This window comes from Triturus cristatus, chromosome 10 (assembly GCF_964204655.1).
Source record: "Triturus cristatus chromosome 10, aTriCri1.1, whole genome shotgun sequence".
NCBI lineage: Eukaryota > Metazoa > Chordata > Amphibia > Caudata > Salamandridae > Triturus > Triturus cristatus.
The window spans coordinates 1,231,827,886-1,231,846,270 of record NC_140593.1 but is presented as its reverse complement, the minus strand read 5'-3'; the positions used below and the strand labels follow the sequence as shown (position 1 = coordinate 1,231,846,270).

The 18,385-nt window shown below is 49.0% G+C and overlaps 1 protein-coding gene across 1 annotated transcript in view; it reads left to right on the top strand.

Moving 5' to 3' along the window:
* The window catches only part of ITIH6 (inter-alpha-trypsin inhibitor heavy chain family member 6), a 246,002-nt gene that overhangs the window by 217,030 nt on the left and 10,587 nt on the right, over positions 1-18,385 (top strand). The window contains 2 exon segments of the mRNA XM_085629844.1: positions 12,210-12,254; positions 12,339-12,452. Coding sequence (XP_085485970.1) covers positions 12,210-12,254; positions 12,339-12,452 — 159 coding nt within the window.

Below are 18,385 nucleotides of genomic sequence, written 5' to 3'. Positions count from 1 at the left end.
TACTGTTGGAACGTGCGTTACTAGTGGAACGTGTGTAACTGGTGGAACGTGCGTTACTTGTGGAATGTGCGCTACTGGAGTATACTGGCGGAATGTGCGTTACTGGTGGAATGTGCGTTACTGGTGGAATGTGCGTTACTGGTGGAACATGCATTACTAGTGGAACGTGAGTTACTGGTGGAATGTGCATTACTGGTGGAACGTGCGTTACTGGGGTATACTGGTGGAATGTGCGTTATTGGTAGAACGTGCTTTAGTAGTGGAACATGCGTTACTGGTGGAATGTGCATTACTAGTGGAATGCGCATTACTAGTAGAACGTGCATTACTGGTAGCATGTGCATTACTAGTGGAACGTGCGTTATTGGTGGATTGTGCATTACGGGTGGAACGTGCGTTACTGGTGGAACGTGCATTACTAGTAGAATGTGCGTTACTGGGGTATACTGGTGGAATGTGCATTATTGGTGGATTGTGCATTACGGGTGGAACGTGCGTTACTGGTGGAACGTGCATTACTAGTAGAATGTGCGTTACTGGGGTATACTGGTGGAACGTGCGTTAATTGTGGAATGTGCGTGACTGGGGTATACTGGTGGAATGTGTGTTATTGGTAGAACCTGTATTACTAGTGGAATGTGCGTTACTGGTGGAATGTGCATTACTGGTGGAACGTGCTTTATTGGTGGAACGTGCATTACTAGTGGAACGTGTGTTACTGGTAGCATGTGCATTACTGGTGGAACGTGCATTACTAGTGGAATATGCGTTACTGGTAGCATGTGCATTACTAGTGAAACATGCATTACTGCGGTATACTGGGGGAATGTGCATTACTGGTGGAATGTGCATTACTTGTAGCACGTGCGTTACTGGTGGAACATGCATTACTAGTGGAACGTGCGTTACTGGGGTATACTGGTGGAATGTGCGTTATTGGTAGAACATGCATTACTAGTGGAACGTGCGTTACTGGTGGAATGTGCAATACTGGTGGAACATGCGTTACTGGTGGAACGTGTATCAATAGTGGAACGTGCGTTACTGGTAGCATGTGCCTTACTGTTGGAACGTGCATTACTAATGGAACGTGCGTGACTGGTGGAACGTGCATTACTAGTGGAACGTGTGTAACTGGTGGAACGTGCGTTAATTGTGGAATGTGCGTTACTGGAGTATACTGGCGGAATGTGCGTTACTGGTGGAATGTGCGTTACTGGTGGAATGTGCGTTATGGTGGAACGTGCATTACTGGTGGAACGTGCATTACTAGTAGAACGTGCTTTACTGGTAGCATGTGCATTACTAGTTGAACGTGCGTTACTGGTGGAATGTGCATTACGGGTGCAACGTGCATTACTAGTAGAATGTGCGTTACTGGGTTATACTGGTGGAATGTGCGTTAGTGGTGGAATGTGCATTACTGGTGGAACGTGCATTACTAGTGGAACGTGCGTTACTGGGGTATACTAGTGGAATGTGTGTTATTGGTAGAACCTGTATTACTAGTGGAACGTGCGTTACTGGTGGAATGTGCATTACTGGTGGAACGTGCTTTATTGGTGGAACGTGCATTACTAGTGGAACGTGCGTTACTGGTAGCATGTGCATTACTCGTGGAATGTGCGTTACCGGTGGAATGTGCATTACTGGTGGAACGTGCATCACTAGTGGAACGTGCGTTACTGGGGTATACTGGTGGAATGTGCATTTCTGGTGGAATGTGCATTACTAGTAGCATGTGCGTTAATGGTGGAACGTGCATTACTAGTGGAACGTGCGTTACTGGGGTATACTGGTGGAATGTGCGTTATTGGAAGAACATGCATTACTAGTGGAACGTGCGTTACTGGTGGAATGTGCAATACTGGTGGAACATGCATTACTGGTGGAACGTGTATTACTAGTGGAACGTGCGTTACTGGGGTATACTGGCGGAATGTGCGTTACTGGTGGAATGTGCGTTACTGGTGGAACGTGCATTACTGGTGGAACGTGCGTTTCTGGTGGAATATGCGTTACTGGTGGAATGTGCTTTACTGGTGGAATGTGCGTTAATGGTGGAACGTGCTTTACTGGTGGAATGTGTGTTACTGGTGGAACGTGCATTAATAGTGGAACGTGCGTTACTGGTGGAATGTGCATTACTGGTGGAACGTGCTTTATTGGTGGAACGTGCATTACTAGTGGAACGTGCGTTACTGGTAGCATGTGCATTACTGGTGGAACGTGCATTACTAGTGGAACGTGCATTACTGGTGGAACATTCGTTACTGGTGTAATGTGCATTACCGGTGGAACCTGCGTTACTGGTGGAATGTGCATTACTAGTGGACCGTGCGTTACTGGGGTATACTGGTGGAATGTGCGTTATTGGTAGAATGTGCATTACTGGTGGAACATACGTTACTGGTGGAACGTGCGTTACTGGGGAATGCTGGTGGAATGTGCGATATTAGAAGAACGTGCATTACCAGTGGAACATGTGTTACTGGTGGAATGTGCATTACTGCTGGAATGTGCGTTACTGAGATATACTGGTAGCATGTGCCTTACTGTTGGAACGTGCATTACTAGTGGAACGTGCGTTACTGGTGGAACGTGCATTACTAGTGGAACGTGTGTAACTGGTGGAACGTGCGTTACTTGTGGAATGTGCGTTACTGGAGTATACTGGCGGAATGTGCGTTACTGGTGGAATGTGTGTTACTGGTGGAATGTGTGTTACTGGTGGAACGTGCATTACTGGTGGAACGTGCATTACTAGTAGAACGTGCTTTACTGGTAGCATGTGCATTACTAGTGGAACATGCGTTACTGGTGGAATGTGCATTACGGGTGAAACGTGCATTACTAGTAGAATGTGCGTTAGTGGTGGAATGTGCATTACTGGTGGAACGTGCGTTACTGGTGGAACGTGCATTACTAGTGGAACATGCGTTACTGGGGTATACTGGTGGAATGTGCGTTATTGGTAGAACCTGTATTACTAGTGGAACGTGCGTTACTGGTGGAATGTGCATTACTGGTGGAACGTGCTTTATTGGTGGAACGTGCATTCCTAGTGGAACGTGCGTTACTGGTAGCATGTGCATTACTGGTGGAACGTGCATTACTAGTGGAACGTGCGTTACTGGTAGCATGTGCATTACTCGTGGAATGTGCGTTACCGGTAGAATGTGCATTACTGGTGGAACGTGCATTACTAGTGGAACGTGCGTTAGTGGTGGAATGTGCATTACTGGTGGAACGTGCGTTACTGGTGGAACGTGTATTACTAGTGGAACATGCGTTACTGGGGTATACTGGTGGAATGTGCGTTATTGGTAGAACCTGTATTACTAGTGGAACGTGCGTTACTGGTGGAATGTGCATTACTGGTGGAACGTGCTTTATTGGTGGAACGTGCATTATTAGTGGAACGTGCATTACTGGTAGCATGTGCATTACTGGTGGAACGTGCATTACTAGTGGAACGTGCGTTACTGGTAGCATGTGCATTACTCGTGGAATGTGCGTTACCGGTAGAATGTGCGTTAATGGTGGAACGTGCATTACTAGTGGAACGTGCGTTACTGGGGTATACTGGTGGAATGTGCGTTATTGGTAGAACATGCATTACTAGTGGAACGTGCGTTACTGGTGGAATGTGCAATACTGGTGGAACATGCATTACTGGTGGAACGTGTATTACTAGTGGAACGTGCGTTACTGGGGTATACTGGCGGAATGTGCGTTACTGGTGGAATGTGCATTACTGGTGGAACGTGCATTACTGGTGGAACGTGCGTTTCTGGTGGAATATGCGTTACTGGTGGAATGTGCTTTACTGGTGGAGTGTGCGTTAATGGTGGAACGTGCTTTACTGGTGGAATGTGTGTTACTGGTGGAACGTGCATTACTAGTGGAACGTGCGTTACTGGTGGAATGTGCATTACTGGTGGAACGTGCTTTATTGGTGGAACGTGCATTACTAGTGGAACGTGCGTTACTGGTAGCATGTGCATTACTGCGGGAACGTGCATTACTAGTGGAACGTGCATTACTGGTAGCATGTGCATTACTAGTGTAATGTGCGTTACCGGTGGAATGTGCATTACTGGTGGAATGTGCATTACTAGTGGAACGTGCGTTACTGGGGTATACTGGTGGAATGTGCATTACTGTTGGAATGTGCATTACTGGTAGCACGTGCGTTAATGGTGGAACGTGCATTACTAGTGGAACGTGCGTTCCTGGGGTATACTGGTGGAATGTGCGTTATTGGTAGAACATGCATTACTAGTGGAACGCGCGTTACTGGTGGAATGTGCAATACTGGTGGAACATGCATTACTCGTGGAACGTGTATTACTAGTGGAACGTGCGTTACTGGGGAATACTGGCGGAATGTGCGTTACTGGTGGAATGTGCGTTACTGGTGGAATGTGCGTTTCTGGTGGAATATGCGTTACTGGTGGAATGTGCTTTACTGGTGGAATGTGCTTTACTAGTGGAACGTGCGTTACTGGTGTAATGTGCATTACTAGTGGAACGTGCGTTACTGGTGGAACGTGCATTACTAGTGGAAGGTGCGTCATTGGTAGCATGTGCATTACGGGTGGAATGTACATTTCTGGTGGAACGTGCAATCACCAGCAGTAGCCGGTGCGCAGGGATCTAGCGCTCCTGTTCATAAAGATGTTCTTCCAGGCACAGTTACCTCTCCCAATACTACTCCCTGTGCAGTCGGCAGAGTCTTTTCACTCCGGCCTTTGCCGGACTCGGAGTCATGGGTGGGTCCTTCATGTGTGTGACACGTGCCCTCACTCTCTGAAACGGACGGCCTCGTGCACCACCACATTTCATACCGTGTGTCCTCGTGTGTGCAGGAGGCCTGGGTTGAGTCTGGTGCAGTGGTCCATGTAAGAGGGGGCGCATGTCCCACAGCCCCACCGGTAAACAAGGCAGTGAGGGCGCTGTGCAGAGCTGGCGGAGGGGGGGGGGGGCTTGTTCTTTACGGAAGGGACTTTGGCGGGAAGAGCTCCCACGGGTTTAACTGTGTCCTCAGGAACAGGGGGGTCTCCGAGAGCCAGGGGCCATCTGCTCTGAAGCCAGGAATGTCCTGACACTCGGCCAACAGCAACTCTGGGGTCTGGTTTAAGAAAGATCACAAAGGTGCACTGTTGGGTTCCCGGCAGGCAGCCTTGCGGGGCTGGGGCGGAGGCCGAGACCGAGGTCCAGATGGGCAATCATCCGTGTCCGTGGAGGTCACCTTGGAACATGCACGTGATGTGGGCCAGAGGTCTGGCACGTGTGATGAACAGCACTGGTGAGAGAGAGGAGCCCTGCAGGACTCTGAGAGGGGAAAGGAGGCAGAGGTACAGACTTCCAGCATCCTTCGACGAGGGATGCAACCAGGCGGTAACAACGCACCTGCTTCCGCCTTCTATAGCCTGCTCTCTGGTAGCGAACATGGCAGACAGGGCAAGAGTGAATCACTGCTGATGTGCCCTCCCAATAAACACTGGCCCTGATTTCGTCTAAAGCCAGCGATAGGGCTGTTTCAGTTTCTGAAGAAGAGACTGTGCATCTGAGGAAGCAAAAACAAGGAGATGATGGGCGGAACGCTGAAACTTTTCAGACACTCAGCCCCAGTCACAGATCTGGGTTATGTTATGTTATGGGCATTTCTAAAGCGCAACTGTTACCAAAAAGGTGTCCTGGCGCTTAGAGAAGACCTGCGGGGAGTCGGGTGAGTAAAAGATGAAGAGTATGAAAGATCAATGCTTGAAGAGAAATGTTTTTAATGACTTTCGGAATGGGAGGAGACCTGTCGTACTTCTCAGAGATAGAGGAAGAGCGTTCCTGGCTTTGGCTGCATTGGCCACAAAGCCTCTACCACCCCAATTGGCCTTCTTTACCCTGGGAACTATAGCCAATTTGGCGTCCGAGGATCGTAGGGTTCTGGTAGGAGAATACCAATGGAGTTGTTGTATTAAGAATTTAGGTCCTATTCCATGAAGGGCCCTGAAGACCAGTGTCAGAGCTTTAAATTGAATGCGTTGCCTCACTGGCAGCCAGTGAAGGGCCTTGATTTGGGTAGAAATGGAGCCAGTCCTAGGCGTGCCTGTGAGCAGTCTGGCGGCCGCATTCTGCAGAATCTGTCATTTATTTAGGGATCCTTCATGTATCCTCAAATATAGTCTATTGCAATAGTCCAATCTTGGCAGAATGAGAGCAGTGATAACCGTTTGCTGTGCTGCCTTTGGGAGTAGTGGCATCATTTTTTTGCAAGATTTGAGGATATAGGTAGTGGTGGAAACAACTTTATTAACTTGATCCCTGCCACTCAGTTTGTCATCCAACCATACTCCAAGATTTTTTACTTTCCCTACCGGAGTGGGGAGTTGGCCAAGATCTGTCGACCAGCAGCCTGGAGACCATAAGTTGGGGTTATTGCCAAAAAGAATCACCTCCGTTTTATTGGAGTTAAGCTTTAGGCAGTTTTTTTGCCATCCAGCCTCCCACCGCGGACATACAGTCTTGTAGTTTTGGCGGTGTATGCACGGAGTTTCCTGGGAGCAGGTTGACCACTATTTGGGTATCATCAGCGTAGGAGGTCAGAGTGAACCCACATAATTCCACAAGTGGTGCCAAAGAGGAGACATATATGTTATGTTTTGGGTGGTGAACCAGATGTATGTTTGGGGTGGTGAAGTCGATGCATGTTTGGGGTGGTGAAGCGGATGTATGTTTGGGGTGGTGAAGTGAATGCATGTTTGGGGTGGAGAAGTGGATGTATGTTTGAGGTGGGGAAGCGGATGCATGTTTGGGGTGGTGGAGCGGATGTATGTTTTGGGTGGTGAAGTAGATGTATGTTTGGGGTAGTGAAGCGGATGCATGTTTGGGGTGGTGAAGCGGATGCATGTTTGGGGTGGTGGAGCAGATGTATGTTTGGGGTGGTGGAGCGTATGTATGTTTGGGGTGGCGGAGCGTATGTATGTTTGGGGTGGTAGAGCAGATGTATGTTTGGGGTGGTGAAGCAGATGTATGTTTGGGGTGGTGGGCCGTATGTATGTTTTGGGTGGTGAAGCAGATGTATGTTTGGGGTGGTGAAGCGGATGCATGTTTGGGGTGGTGGAGCAGATGTATGTTTGGGGTGGTGGAGAGTATGTATGTTTGGGGTGGTGGAGTAGATGTATGTTTGGGGTGGTGCAGCAGATGTATGTTTGAGGTGGGGAAGCAGCTGCATGTTTGGGGTGGTGGAGCGGATGTATGTTTTGGGTGGTGAAGCAGATGTATGTTTGGGGTGGTGAAGCGGATGCATGTTTGGGGTGGTGGAGCAGATGTATGTTTGGGGTGGTGGAGCGTATGTATGTTTGGGGTGGTGGAGCAGATGTATGTTTGGGGTGGTGGAGCGGATGTATGTTTTGGGTGGTGAAGCGGATGTATGTTTGGGGTGGTGAAGCGGATGCATGTTTGGGGTGGAGGAGCGGATGTATGTTTGGGGTGGGGGAGCAGATGTATGTTTGGGGTGGTGAAGTGGCTGCATGTTTGGGGTGGTGGAAGCAAATGTATGTTTGGGGTGGTGGAGTAGATGTATGTTTGGGGCGGTGGAGCGGATGTATGTTTGGGGTGGTGAAGCAGATGCATGTTTTGGGTGGTGGAGCAGATGCATTTTTGGGGTGGTGAAGTAGAGGTATGTTTAGGGTGGTGAATCAGCTGTATGGTTGGGGTGGTGGAAGCAAATGTATGTTTGGGGTGGTGGAGTAGATGTATGTTTGGGGTGGTGGAGCAGATGTATGTTTGGAGTGGTGGAGTAGATGTATGTTTGGAGTGGTGGAGCAGATGTATGTTTGCGGTGGTGGAGCGGATGTATGTTTGGGGTGGTGGAGCAGATGTATGTTTGGGGTGGTGAAGCGGCTGCATGTTTGGGGTGGTGGAAGCAAATTTATGTTTGGGGTGGTGGAGTAGATGTATGTTTGCGGTGGTGGAGCGGATGTGTTTGGGGCGGTGGAGCAGATGTATGTTTGGGGTGGTGAAGCGGATCCATGATTCGGGTGATGGAGCGGATGTATGTTTGGGGTGGTGGAGCGGATGTATGTTTGGGGTGGTGAAGCGGCTGCATGTTTGAGGAGGTAAAGCGGCTGCATGTTTGGGGTGGTGGAGCAGATGTATGCTTGGGGTGGTGGAGCAGATGTACGTTTGGGGTGGGAATGCGGCTGCATGTTTGGGGTGGTGGAAGCAAATGTATGTTTGGGGTGGTGGAGCGGATGTATGTTTGGGGTGGTGGAGCAGATGTATGTTTGGGGTGGTGAAGCGGCTGCATGTTTGGGGTGGTGGAAGCAAATTTATGTTTGGGGTGGTGGAGTAGATGTATGTTTGCGGTGGTGGAGCAGATGTGTTTGGGGCGGTGGAGCAGATGTATGTTTGGGGTGGTGAAGCGGATCCATGATTCGGGTGGTGGAGCGGATGTATGTTTGGGGTGGTGGAGCGGATGTATGTTTGGGGTGGTGAAGCAGCTGCATGTTTGGGGAGGTAAAGCGGCTGCATGTTTGGGGTGGTGGAGCGGATGTATGTTTGGGGTGGTGGAGCAGATGTACGTTTGGGGTGGACGCGCAGGTGTGGACGCCGTCGCTTAGCCGGAGTCGTGCCAGAGTCCTGCCCGTCTGCGCTCGTCCGCGTCGAGGCAGCGCAAGGCTGGGCAGGCTCGGTTTCTCGTCGTGGTGTTGTATCGCCGATTCCGGTAGGTATGGTGTTTTACACACGGTCCGAGCTGCTGTCCATAAGGCGATTGTCCAGAGGAAGTGCCTGCAAGCCTGTGGACCCTCTAGTCGGCCCTTATAGCTGTGCCTGCAAAGGCTGGTCTCTTAAGAGCCCTACTAAAATCCGTTCCCTGGAAGATGCTATTCCTGTCACGCGACCGTGTGTTGCATCTCGAGATCTTCGTATTTGGTGCTTAAACATTAGGTCGCTGGTAAAACATCACCTGTCCATTTATGATCTGCTAGAGAAAGAGGACCCCGATGTCTTTCTAATGACAGAAACCTGGCTGCAGGATTCGGATTCTGCCATATTGAATCTTGCATTCCCTCAGAACTATACCGTCTTCACTTCCAATAGAACCACAAGAGGAGGTGGTATTGCCATGGCAGTCAAATCCTGTTTTCCAGCTGATTGGAAACCGTCGGGGCTACCTGCATGTGAAAGTGCTATTTTTAAAGTTGCTTTTTCCCGCCAATTCACTTTCAGTGGTATGCTTATTTATCGTCCTCCGGGCAATGATTCTGTCTTCAGGTCCGCACTGGCCGATATGATCGGTCCTATAGCACTTGATTGTGCCAATTTCAACATCGTGGGGGACCTTAACATCCATTTTGATAATGGGTCATCCACTACGGTGAGCACTCTGCTGGCGAACCTCGAAGCTCTTCAACTCACTCAGCTCGTCACCCTTCCAACCCACTCAGGGGGCCATATTTTGGACCCCTTTTTTTCCACACTTGAGGGGGTAAGGTTGTCAGATCCGAAGCTGATGGGGTGGACTGATCATCTGCTTATAGAAGCCTTTTGTCCGGTTCACGATAAGCCTTTTAAAGCTGTTGACAGACCTATTCTAAAAAGGCCTTGGCATAAGCTTAGGCTTGAGGAGTTTTATAGCATACTGGAACAGAAACCTCTGAGCATCTTTTTTAATGTGGAACAAGGTTACCAACAGTTCTGCGCCTGGATCACCGATGCCTTGGACTCTCTCATACCTTTACGGTGGTTGAAAGGCCGGACAAAAACACCTAGTCCTTGGTATAATGACTCACTCGCAGAACTAAAAAAAGCCTGCCGAAAAACAGAGAGGGAATGGAGAAGATCCTACAGCCCTGCTCTGAAAACTCGGTATTTTACTGAGCTGAAGCTCTATCATAGAGCTATTTGCAGAACACGAGCCGCATTTTACGCTCAAGAATTTGCCACCAGCCCTAACCCTTCAAAACTGATTTTTAAGATACTGAAGGATCTTATGAAAAACAGATCCACCTCAGAGGTGATTTGCACAGATTCCCACTGTGATAAGCTGGCCTCCTTTTTTGTGGAGAAAGTGGAAACAATCTACCAAAGCTTTGACACACTCCACCAGAACCGAGAGGTTACTGTCCCCGATACGTTGGGATATGAGACTCTTGCAATGCTACCTGAACTGACTACTGAGACCTTTGATAGGCTTAGCCTCAGGGTCAAGTCAGGTTCTCCCTCGGACCCGTTAAAGCCAGCCTTAATTAACACACTTTCCCCACTCTGCCGTGACCCCATATTGAATCTTATCAATATGTCATTGTCCAGCGGAATGGTACCCACGGCTTGGAAACAGGCAGTGGTTACTCCTATACTAAAAAAAGCCAACTCTGACCCCCGGCTGCCAGAGAATTATCGACCCATATCCCTGCTGCCTTGGATTGCCAAAGTAACAGAAGCCCATGTCAACTCTGTTCTGTCTGAGCATCTGGCTCGCAACCAGATATTGGATTCCAGTCAGAACGGCTTCCGGTCGGGACACAGTACCGAGACGGCATTACTTTACATCACGGAACATCTACGCCAGGTTCTGGATTCAGGTCGCACTGCAGCGCTTTTACTATTAGATCTAAGCGCTGCCTTCGATACTGTGTCCCACCATATACTGATCCAACGCTTACAGGAGGCGGGAGTGACTGATCTCGCTCTCCAGTGGTTTCGGTCTTTTCTATCAGATCGTTCTTTTAAAGTGGCCATACCACCTGGCCAATCTGCCACTTATCCCCTGGAGCTGGGGGTACCACAGGGATCCTCGTTGAGCCCTACTATGTTCAACCTCTATGTGAAACCGTTGGCTGGTGTCGTTAAACAGTGGGGTCTTACGATGGCCTCATATGCGGACGACACACAGCTAGCGGTGACACTTAGTGGAGACCCTGAGGTGGAGGCCCCCAAATTTCGAGCGGGTTTGTTGGCAGTAGCAAGCTGGCTTCGCACCAACTGCCTTCAGTTAAATGCCACCAAAACAGAGGTGTTGGTATTAGGGAAGCATGCTGAGCTATGGGGTAACCAGTGGTGGCCATCAGAGTTGGGGGTCACTCCCATTCCAGCTTCTGGAGTGAGAAATTTAGGCATCTGGTTGGACTCTGCGCTCACCTTCAAGGACCACACTAAGAAGGTGGCTGCCACGTGCTATGGCATTCTGCGGGGAATAAGGCCGGTCTTAAAGTATTTTGATCCCCCCACCAGACAGCTTGTGGTCCAGGCCTCTATACTATCTCGGCTGGACTACGGCAGTTCACTGCTGTTAGGGGTGAATCAAGAGGAGGCCTCTAGGCTCCAAAGGGTGCAAAATGCCGCGGCTCGGGCCATTGTGGGCCTCCCTAGACATTGCTCAGTGGCTGGTACCATCGCGGCCTTACATTGGCTCCCGGTCAGACAGCGAATTCAGTTCAAAGCGCTATGCCTGACCTTTAAAATTTTGAAATCTTCTTCGCCCCCGGCACTTGCTAACCTACTCACGCCCTATGTTCCTTTGAGATCCTTGAGATCGGAGAGGCTTCACCTGGCGGTCTGTCCGCGCTTTAAATTGAGTAGAATGGGTGGCCGCTCCTTTAGGGTGTTCGCGGCAGGTTTGTGGAACTCGCTCCCGGTACACATCCGAGCTCTTGAAGACCTGCTCGCCTTCAGGCAGGCGATTAAAACTTTACTGTTTCCCGTGTCTGGTTAATTTCCTTTTCTTTTATTGTGTGTTATGTTGTAGCATCTGTCACAGCGCCAGGACGCCCCTTTGATGGGGCAGCTGTGCGCTATAAAAATATAAATAACATAACATAACATAACATAAAGCGGCTGCATGTTTGGGGTGGTGGAAGCAAATGTATGTTTGGGGTGGTGGAGTAGATGTATGTTTGGGGTGGTGGAGCAGATGTATGTTTGGGGTGGTGAAGTAGATGTATGTTTGGGGTGGTGGAAGGGGATGCATGTTTGGGGTGGTGGAAGCGGATGTATGTTTGGGGTAGTGAAGCGGATGCATGTTGGGGTGGTGGAAGCGGATGTATGATTGGAGTGGTGGAAGCAGATGTATGTTTGGGTTTGGTGGAAGCAGAAGCATGTCTGGGGTGGTGGAAGCAGATGTATGTTTGGGGTGGTGGAGCAGTTGCTTATAGGCTGATGTCTTTGGCCAGAGAAGTCACCATGCTTCCCCACTTGTGTTCCAGATTACATCATCGGATCTGCTGGAGCGCAGACCTTTACATCCTCAGGTAAGGCACCGAGTGCACATAGTTTCTTTACGCTTGCATCAGCTAGATTTGTCAGAGTGACCCTCGTTCTCTTGTTTCTTTCAGCTGACGGTGACCCTCACTTTGTGGTGAGTCTGCCCTCTTCAGAGGACAAGCTGTGCTTCACGGTGGACGGGCGCCCCGAGGACGTCCTTAGGCTTCTGTCGGACCCTATCGCAGGTACAGCACCTGTCTACATACCCTACAAGGTGAATTGTGTCTACAGGGAGAAAGGGGACTAGGCTGAGAGCATGGTGCACACGCCCTGCCCCGGTTACCAGTGTTCGCTACCAGAGTTATAATGTTGCGGTGCCTTCTGACGTTATGACGTCTTGTATATAGTGTTGTGTTTGCACTCGTTTCTTCCCTCTACATGCTCACAACCTCCCCAATAAAATCATGCTGCAAAGCAACATGCGAGCATGGACGACTACATCTAACACTACAGCCGGTAGCGCAAGACTCCTGACAACCATTGTGACTGCAAAGTAGCCACTTGGTCAACTTGATTTGCTTTCAACAAAAAATAGAGTTAGCTGGAAGTAAGATGGTCGAATGAACTATCCACCATTAGCTGGAGGTAAGATGGTCGAATGAACTATCCACCATTAGCTGGAGGTAAGATGGTCGAATGAACTATCCGCCATTAGCTGGAGGTAAGATGGTCGAATGAACTTTCCGGCAATAGCTGGAGGTAAGATGGTCGAATGAACTATCCACCATTAGCTGGAGGTAAGATGGTTGAATGAACTATCTGGCAATAGCTGGAGGTAAGATGGTCGAATGAACTCTCTGCCATTAGCTGGAGGTAAGATGGCCGAATGAACTATCTGGCAATAGCTGGAAGTAAGATGGTTGAATGAATTATCCGGCATTAGCTGGAGGTAAGATGGTCGAATGGACTATCCACCATTAGCTGGAGGTAAGATGGTCGAAGGAACTATCCGTCATTAGCTGGAGGTAAGATGGTCGAATGAACTATCCACCATTAGCTGGAGGTAAGATGGTCGAAGGAACTATCCGTCATTAGCTGGAGGTAAGATGGTCGAATTAACTATCCACCATTACCTGGAGGTAAGATGGTCGAATCAACTATCCGCCATTAGCTGGAGGTAAGAAGGTCGAATGAACTATCTGCCATTAGCTGGCGGTAAGATGGTCGAATGAACTATCCGGCAATAGCTGGAGGTAAGATGGTCGAATGAACTAGCCACCATTAGCTGGAGGTAAGATGGTTGAATGAACTATCTGGCCTTAGGTGGAGGTAAGATGGTCGAATGAACTATCTGCCATTACCTGGAGGTAAGATGGTCGAATGAACTATCCGCCATTAGCTGGAGGTAAGATGGTCGAATGAACTATCCGCCATTAGCTGGAGGTAAGATGGTCGAATGAACTTTCTGACAATAGCTGGAGGTAAGATGGTCGAATGAACTATCCACCATTAGCTGGAGGTTAGATGGTTGAATGAACTATCTGGCAATAGCTGGAGGTAAGATGGTCGAATGAACTCTCCGCCATTAGCTGGAGATAAGATGGTCGAATGAACTATCCACCATTAGCTGGAGGTAAGATGGTCGAATGAACTATCCGGCATTAGCTGGAGGTAAGATGGTCGAATGGACTATCCACCATTAGCTGGAGGTAAGATGGTCGAAGGAACTATCCGTCATTAGCTGGAGGTAAGATGGTCGAATGAACTATCCACCATAAGCTGGAGGTAAGATGGTCGAAGGAACTATCCGTCATTAGCTGGAGGTAAGATTGTCAAATGAACTATCCACCATTAGCTGGAGGTAAGATGGTCGAAGGAACTATCCGTCATTAGCTGGAGGTAAGATGGTCGAATGAACTATCCACCATTACCTGGAGGTAAGATGGTCGACTCAACTATCCGCCATTAGCTGGAGGTAAGAAGGTCGAATGAACTATCTGCCATTAGCTGGAGGTAAGATGGTCGAATGAACTATCCGGCAATAGCTGGAGGTAAGATGGTTGAATGAACTATCCGCCATTAGCTGGAGGTAAGATGGTTCAATGAACTATCCACCATTAGCTGGAAGTAAGATGGTCGAATGAACTATCCGGCAATAGCTGGAAGTAAGATGGTCGAATGAACTATCTGGCATTAGCTAGAGGTAAGATGGTTGCATGAACTATCCGGCATTAGCTGGAGGTAAGATGGTCGAATGAACTATCCACCATTAGCTGGAGGTAAGATGGTCAAATGAACCATCCACAATTAGCTGGAGGTAAGATGGTCGAATGAACTATCCGGCAATTGCTGGAGGTAAGATGGTGGAATGAACTCTCCGCCATTAGCTGGAGGTAAGATGGTGGAATGAACTCTCCGCCATTAGGAGTTCTAGTTCCCGCGCAGCATATTCGGATCATAAAAACATCTTAAACATTAGACCTTTCTGATATATGTCAAGAGCTGTTTTATAGTTAGGACTCCCTGTTTAATGTATTTATTTTTTTACGCTTATGTTTGTATTTTCCATACTTATTTTGGATTTCGTGAAAAAATTGAGCTGAAACGGGCATATTTCAACACTTATTTAGACAATAGATGTAGACTTATTCTTGAATGCTTAATGGAGCAGCGGTGGTTCCTCCGCAATGTCGGAGGAGTTTCGCCCCACTGGCTCTGAGCCAGCAGCTGAAAAATAAATCGATATTTTATTATCTTTTTATTTTTCAGCTGCTGGCTGAGCCAGCGTGTGTAGGGAGGGGCTGGACCGTGCTATGGGAGGGAGGAGGAATGGAGTGGTATGTGCACTTCTAAGTGTGCATGTCTGTTTGGCCGGCCATCTTAGGCCGACCAAAGAGACACGCACTGTTAGGTTTCTCCAACCTAGCTCTATTGCACAGCCGGGTGGGAGAAACAGCAGAGACTCCCTGTGCCTAAGTGAGCATTAAACCAGCCCGCTCAGACCAATCCCCGCACTGCTCTCATGCCATTGGTAATAGCATGAGAGCAGCGTGAGGATTGCACAGGGAGTCTATGACGCTGTACCTGTGTCTGCTAGGACCAGGAAGAAGAGCACCGAGGCGTGACGCAGACGTCAGCTTCAGGTAAGTCTTATTTTTTTTATTATTGCCTACCTGCGATACCCCTCCCGCGCTCCCCCACGCGTCCCCTGCCTGCACCCCCTCCACCCGCCCCACCACTTTGGGTTTGTGTCGGCTGCCGCTGTAATGGAGTTTAATGCGATCAGTACTCATCGACACACAAGTTTGCGTCTCCACCTCCTAAGTTTCAGCAGGAAACATTTTCGTTTTGAAACCACTCAGCCGATATAACTTGTACAGCTGTTGACCTGGCAGTTTTTGGTGCCAGGAATGAAGAATTATTCAGGCAATACCTATTTTAAGTTTTTCTTCATGTTTACAGTAAAATAGATGGCGTTCTGTCTGCATATAACAGTAAGAAGGCCTTAGCTACAATGCAGGGTGCTCACAAATGAAGAATCCGAGGGGGGCCGTGTCCCTTGTGTGGTCACCTTCCACTGGCCTGGCAGAGGACCAAGTTTGGGATTCATTTGGCTGCGGTGACGCTTTAATAGCCAGCGTCACGGGGTTGTTGTGGTTCGACATGTGTTTGTCGTTGGACCAGAATGACCTCTTCGAAAGCTTTGTGATGGAAAAGATCCTATTTACACTTTTTTTTTTTAAGTTTTCTATTTTGGTTCAGAACTTTGTGGGAAGACACAATCTGCCATTCCATACTTCGCTGCAAATATTCCATTTTGTTCAAAAGTAAAGCTTCTTCCACAAAAACGCCTGAAAAGGGTGAATGAAATCCCAAAATTAAAAACTCTAACACAATTAAGTGCAATCAAAAGGATGATGGACCTGCAGGCTTTGTCAAGCAACCCAAGGCTAGGTAGGTTTCACCGCGTGCTTGCGGTGACGCTGCTACCCTTGGTGCCCGTTGGGCTCACCAGGCAGGGGGGGGTCTTTTGAGACGTGCCCAGAGGAGAGTCCGCATGTCCACCTCTGTATCCAGCTGCACCAGTATCACCTAGCCACCAACCGTGGTCCTCTTGCCAGCTCCCCCTGCTACAGTCTCCTGTCCAGCTTTCCCACAGTCCGCTACCCTCTGCTGCCCGTCTACCTGCTTCCTTCTGTTTGTGCCTCCTCTGCTTGTTTCTTGCTCTGTTTCGCCTTTTCTGCTCTTTTTTCTGTCCTCTGTTTTGCCTTTTTTTCTGCTTGTTTTTTCCCCGTCTGTTTTGCCTTTTCTTCTCTGTTTTCTGCCCTCTGTTGTGCATTTCCTGCTCGTTTTCTGTCCTCAGTTTTTCTTGCTTCTTCTCTGTTTTGGCTTTTCTGCTTTTTTATGTTCTCTGTTTTGCTTTTCCTGCTCTTTTTTTCTGCCCTCTGTTTTGCTTTCCTGCTCTTTTTTTCTGCCCTCTGTTTTGCTTTTCCTGCTCTTTTTTTCTGCCCTCTGTTTTGCTTTTCCTGCTCTTTTTTTCTACACTCTGTTTTGCTTTTTCTGCTCTTTTTTCTGCCCTCTGTTTTGACAGTGCTGCGCTCCACAAATGCTGATTGGTTGATTGAACCGTAGTTGAGTGTTGACTGTGAATTGTGGTAGAACATATAAAACCCACCTCCAGGACAAAGGGGAGGGGCTTCTGTCTCCATCATTGCAGATCCTCAACCGTTCCTACTGGGATTGTGTGGGATGGTTGTTTTTGTGAGGTGCGCTGTTGTCGTGGGATCTCGATCCAGGCGCCCAGCGGTTGCACCGAGGTTTGAACTTGGCGCGTAGAAACGTCATGTACAAGGCCATGTGCCAAGGGCACCCAAAAATGGGTGTTTATCGTAATTATGTAACTTATGTGGCACTTGTCAATTGCTTGGCACATGGCATTGCCCATGTAGAAAGGCTATCAGCAGGAGGCTACAGGTTGCTCCTGTGTAGACCAGCCAATGAGGAGGATTGTGCACCGACAGCATGCTAGTGTGGACCCGCAGGGGCCACTGGCGTCTGATGCTGCAGTGCAGACATGAGCCGGAAGAGAACGGCCCTGGCAGTGGTCTGTAGTAGGGAGGGACATTAGGTCGGTGGTAGAATAGCTTGCAGACATGGGTGTGGCCGGGGTGGAGTGAAGTAATGTAAGTCTAATGTGGGGAGGTAGTATTCAGCCGGCTGGATGTTGTCGGCTCTGAGGGGGTGTAAACTGTGAACTTTCTGTGGGTGACAGTCACAGCCATGACTCTTCTCCAGGGCAGCAGCCTCTGTGAAGGTCTTGGATGTAGTATGTGATAACAGACGCACCTCCACGCCAGCGCCCAAACTGCACATGGTCCATGTGGTTTCTGCGCTTTGAGCATGTGTGGCAAATTCACACACTCTGGCACCGCTGAACATGTGTGGCACCATGCTGCTCTCTTACAACGCCAGGCGCATGTGACACCTTCACACGCCCTGGCACCTCTGGGCACATGTGGCACCTTGCAGCCCTCTAACAACATCAGGCGCATGTGACACCTTCACACACCATGGCACCTCTGGGCACATGTGGCACCTTGCAGCCCTCTAACAACATCAGGCGCATGTGACACCTTCACACACCATGGCACCTCTGGGCACATGTGGCACCTTGCAGCCCTCTAACAACATCAGGCGCATGTGGCGCATTTACGCATTCTGGCACCGCTGGTCACGTGTGCCACCACGCTGCTCTCAAGGTGAGCATTCTTCTCCATCTCTGGTTATGTGGAGTGAAAACACAGGGTTTAGAAGAGCACAACGCAGAAGCAGAGGAGGACGAGCGGGGCTTGGTTGGTAACAAGATATTGAATGGACAGATTGGGCACCAATCGAGATGGAATCCAGGTGGTCACTTTAGCTCGATAGGAGAATGTTGAATTAGCCTTGGAAGACAAGGGGCATGGAATACACTGTGTTTAGTAAAGGAGTGCACAGTGGGCGCGTTCTCCTGATGGAGCACTGGGAGTTGCCGTATGTACAATCCTTCCCAGTCCAGTCTAGTCTGTGTACACGCTAATGAATATACCACACACGGAGCTGAGTATAACACGTCTTTATTCTTCTGCATGTAACCACAAACTCAACATTCTAAACTTACGTCACAGTTCTACTGAGT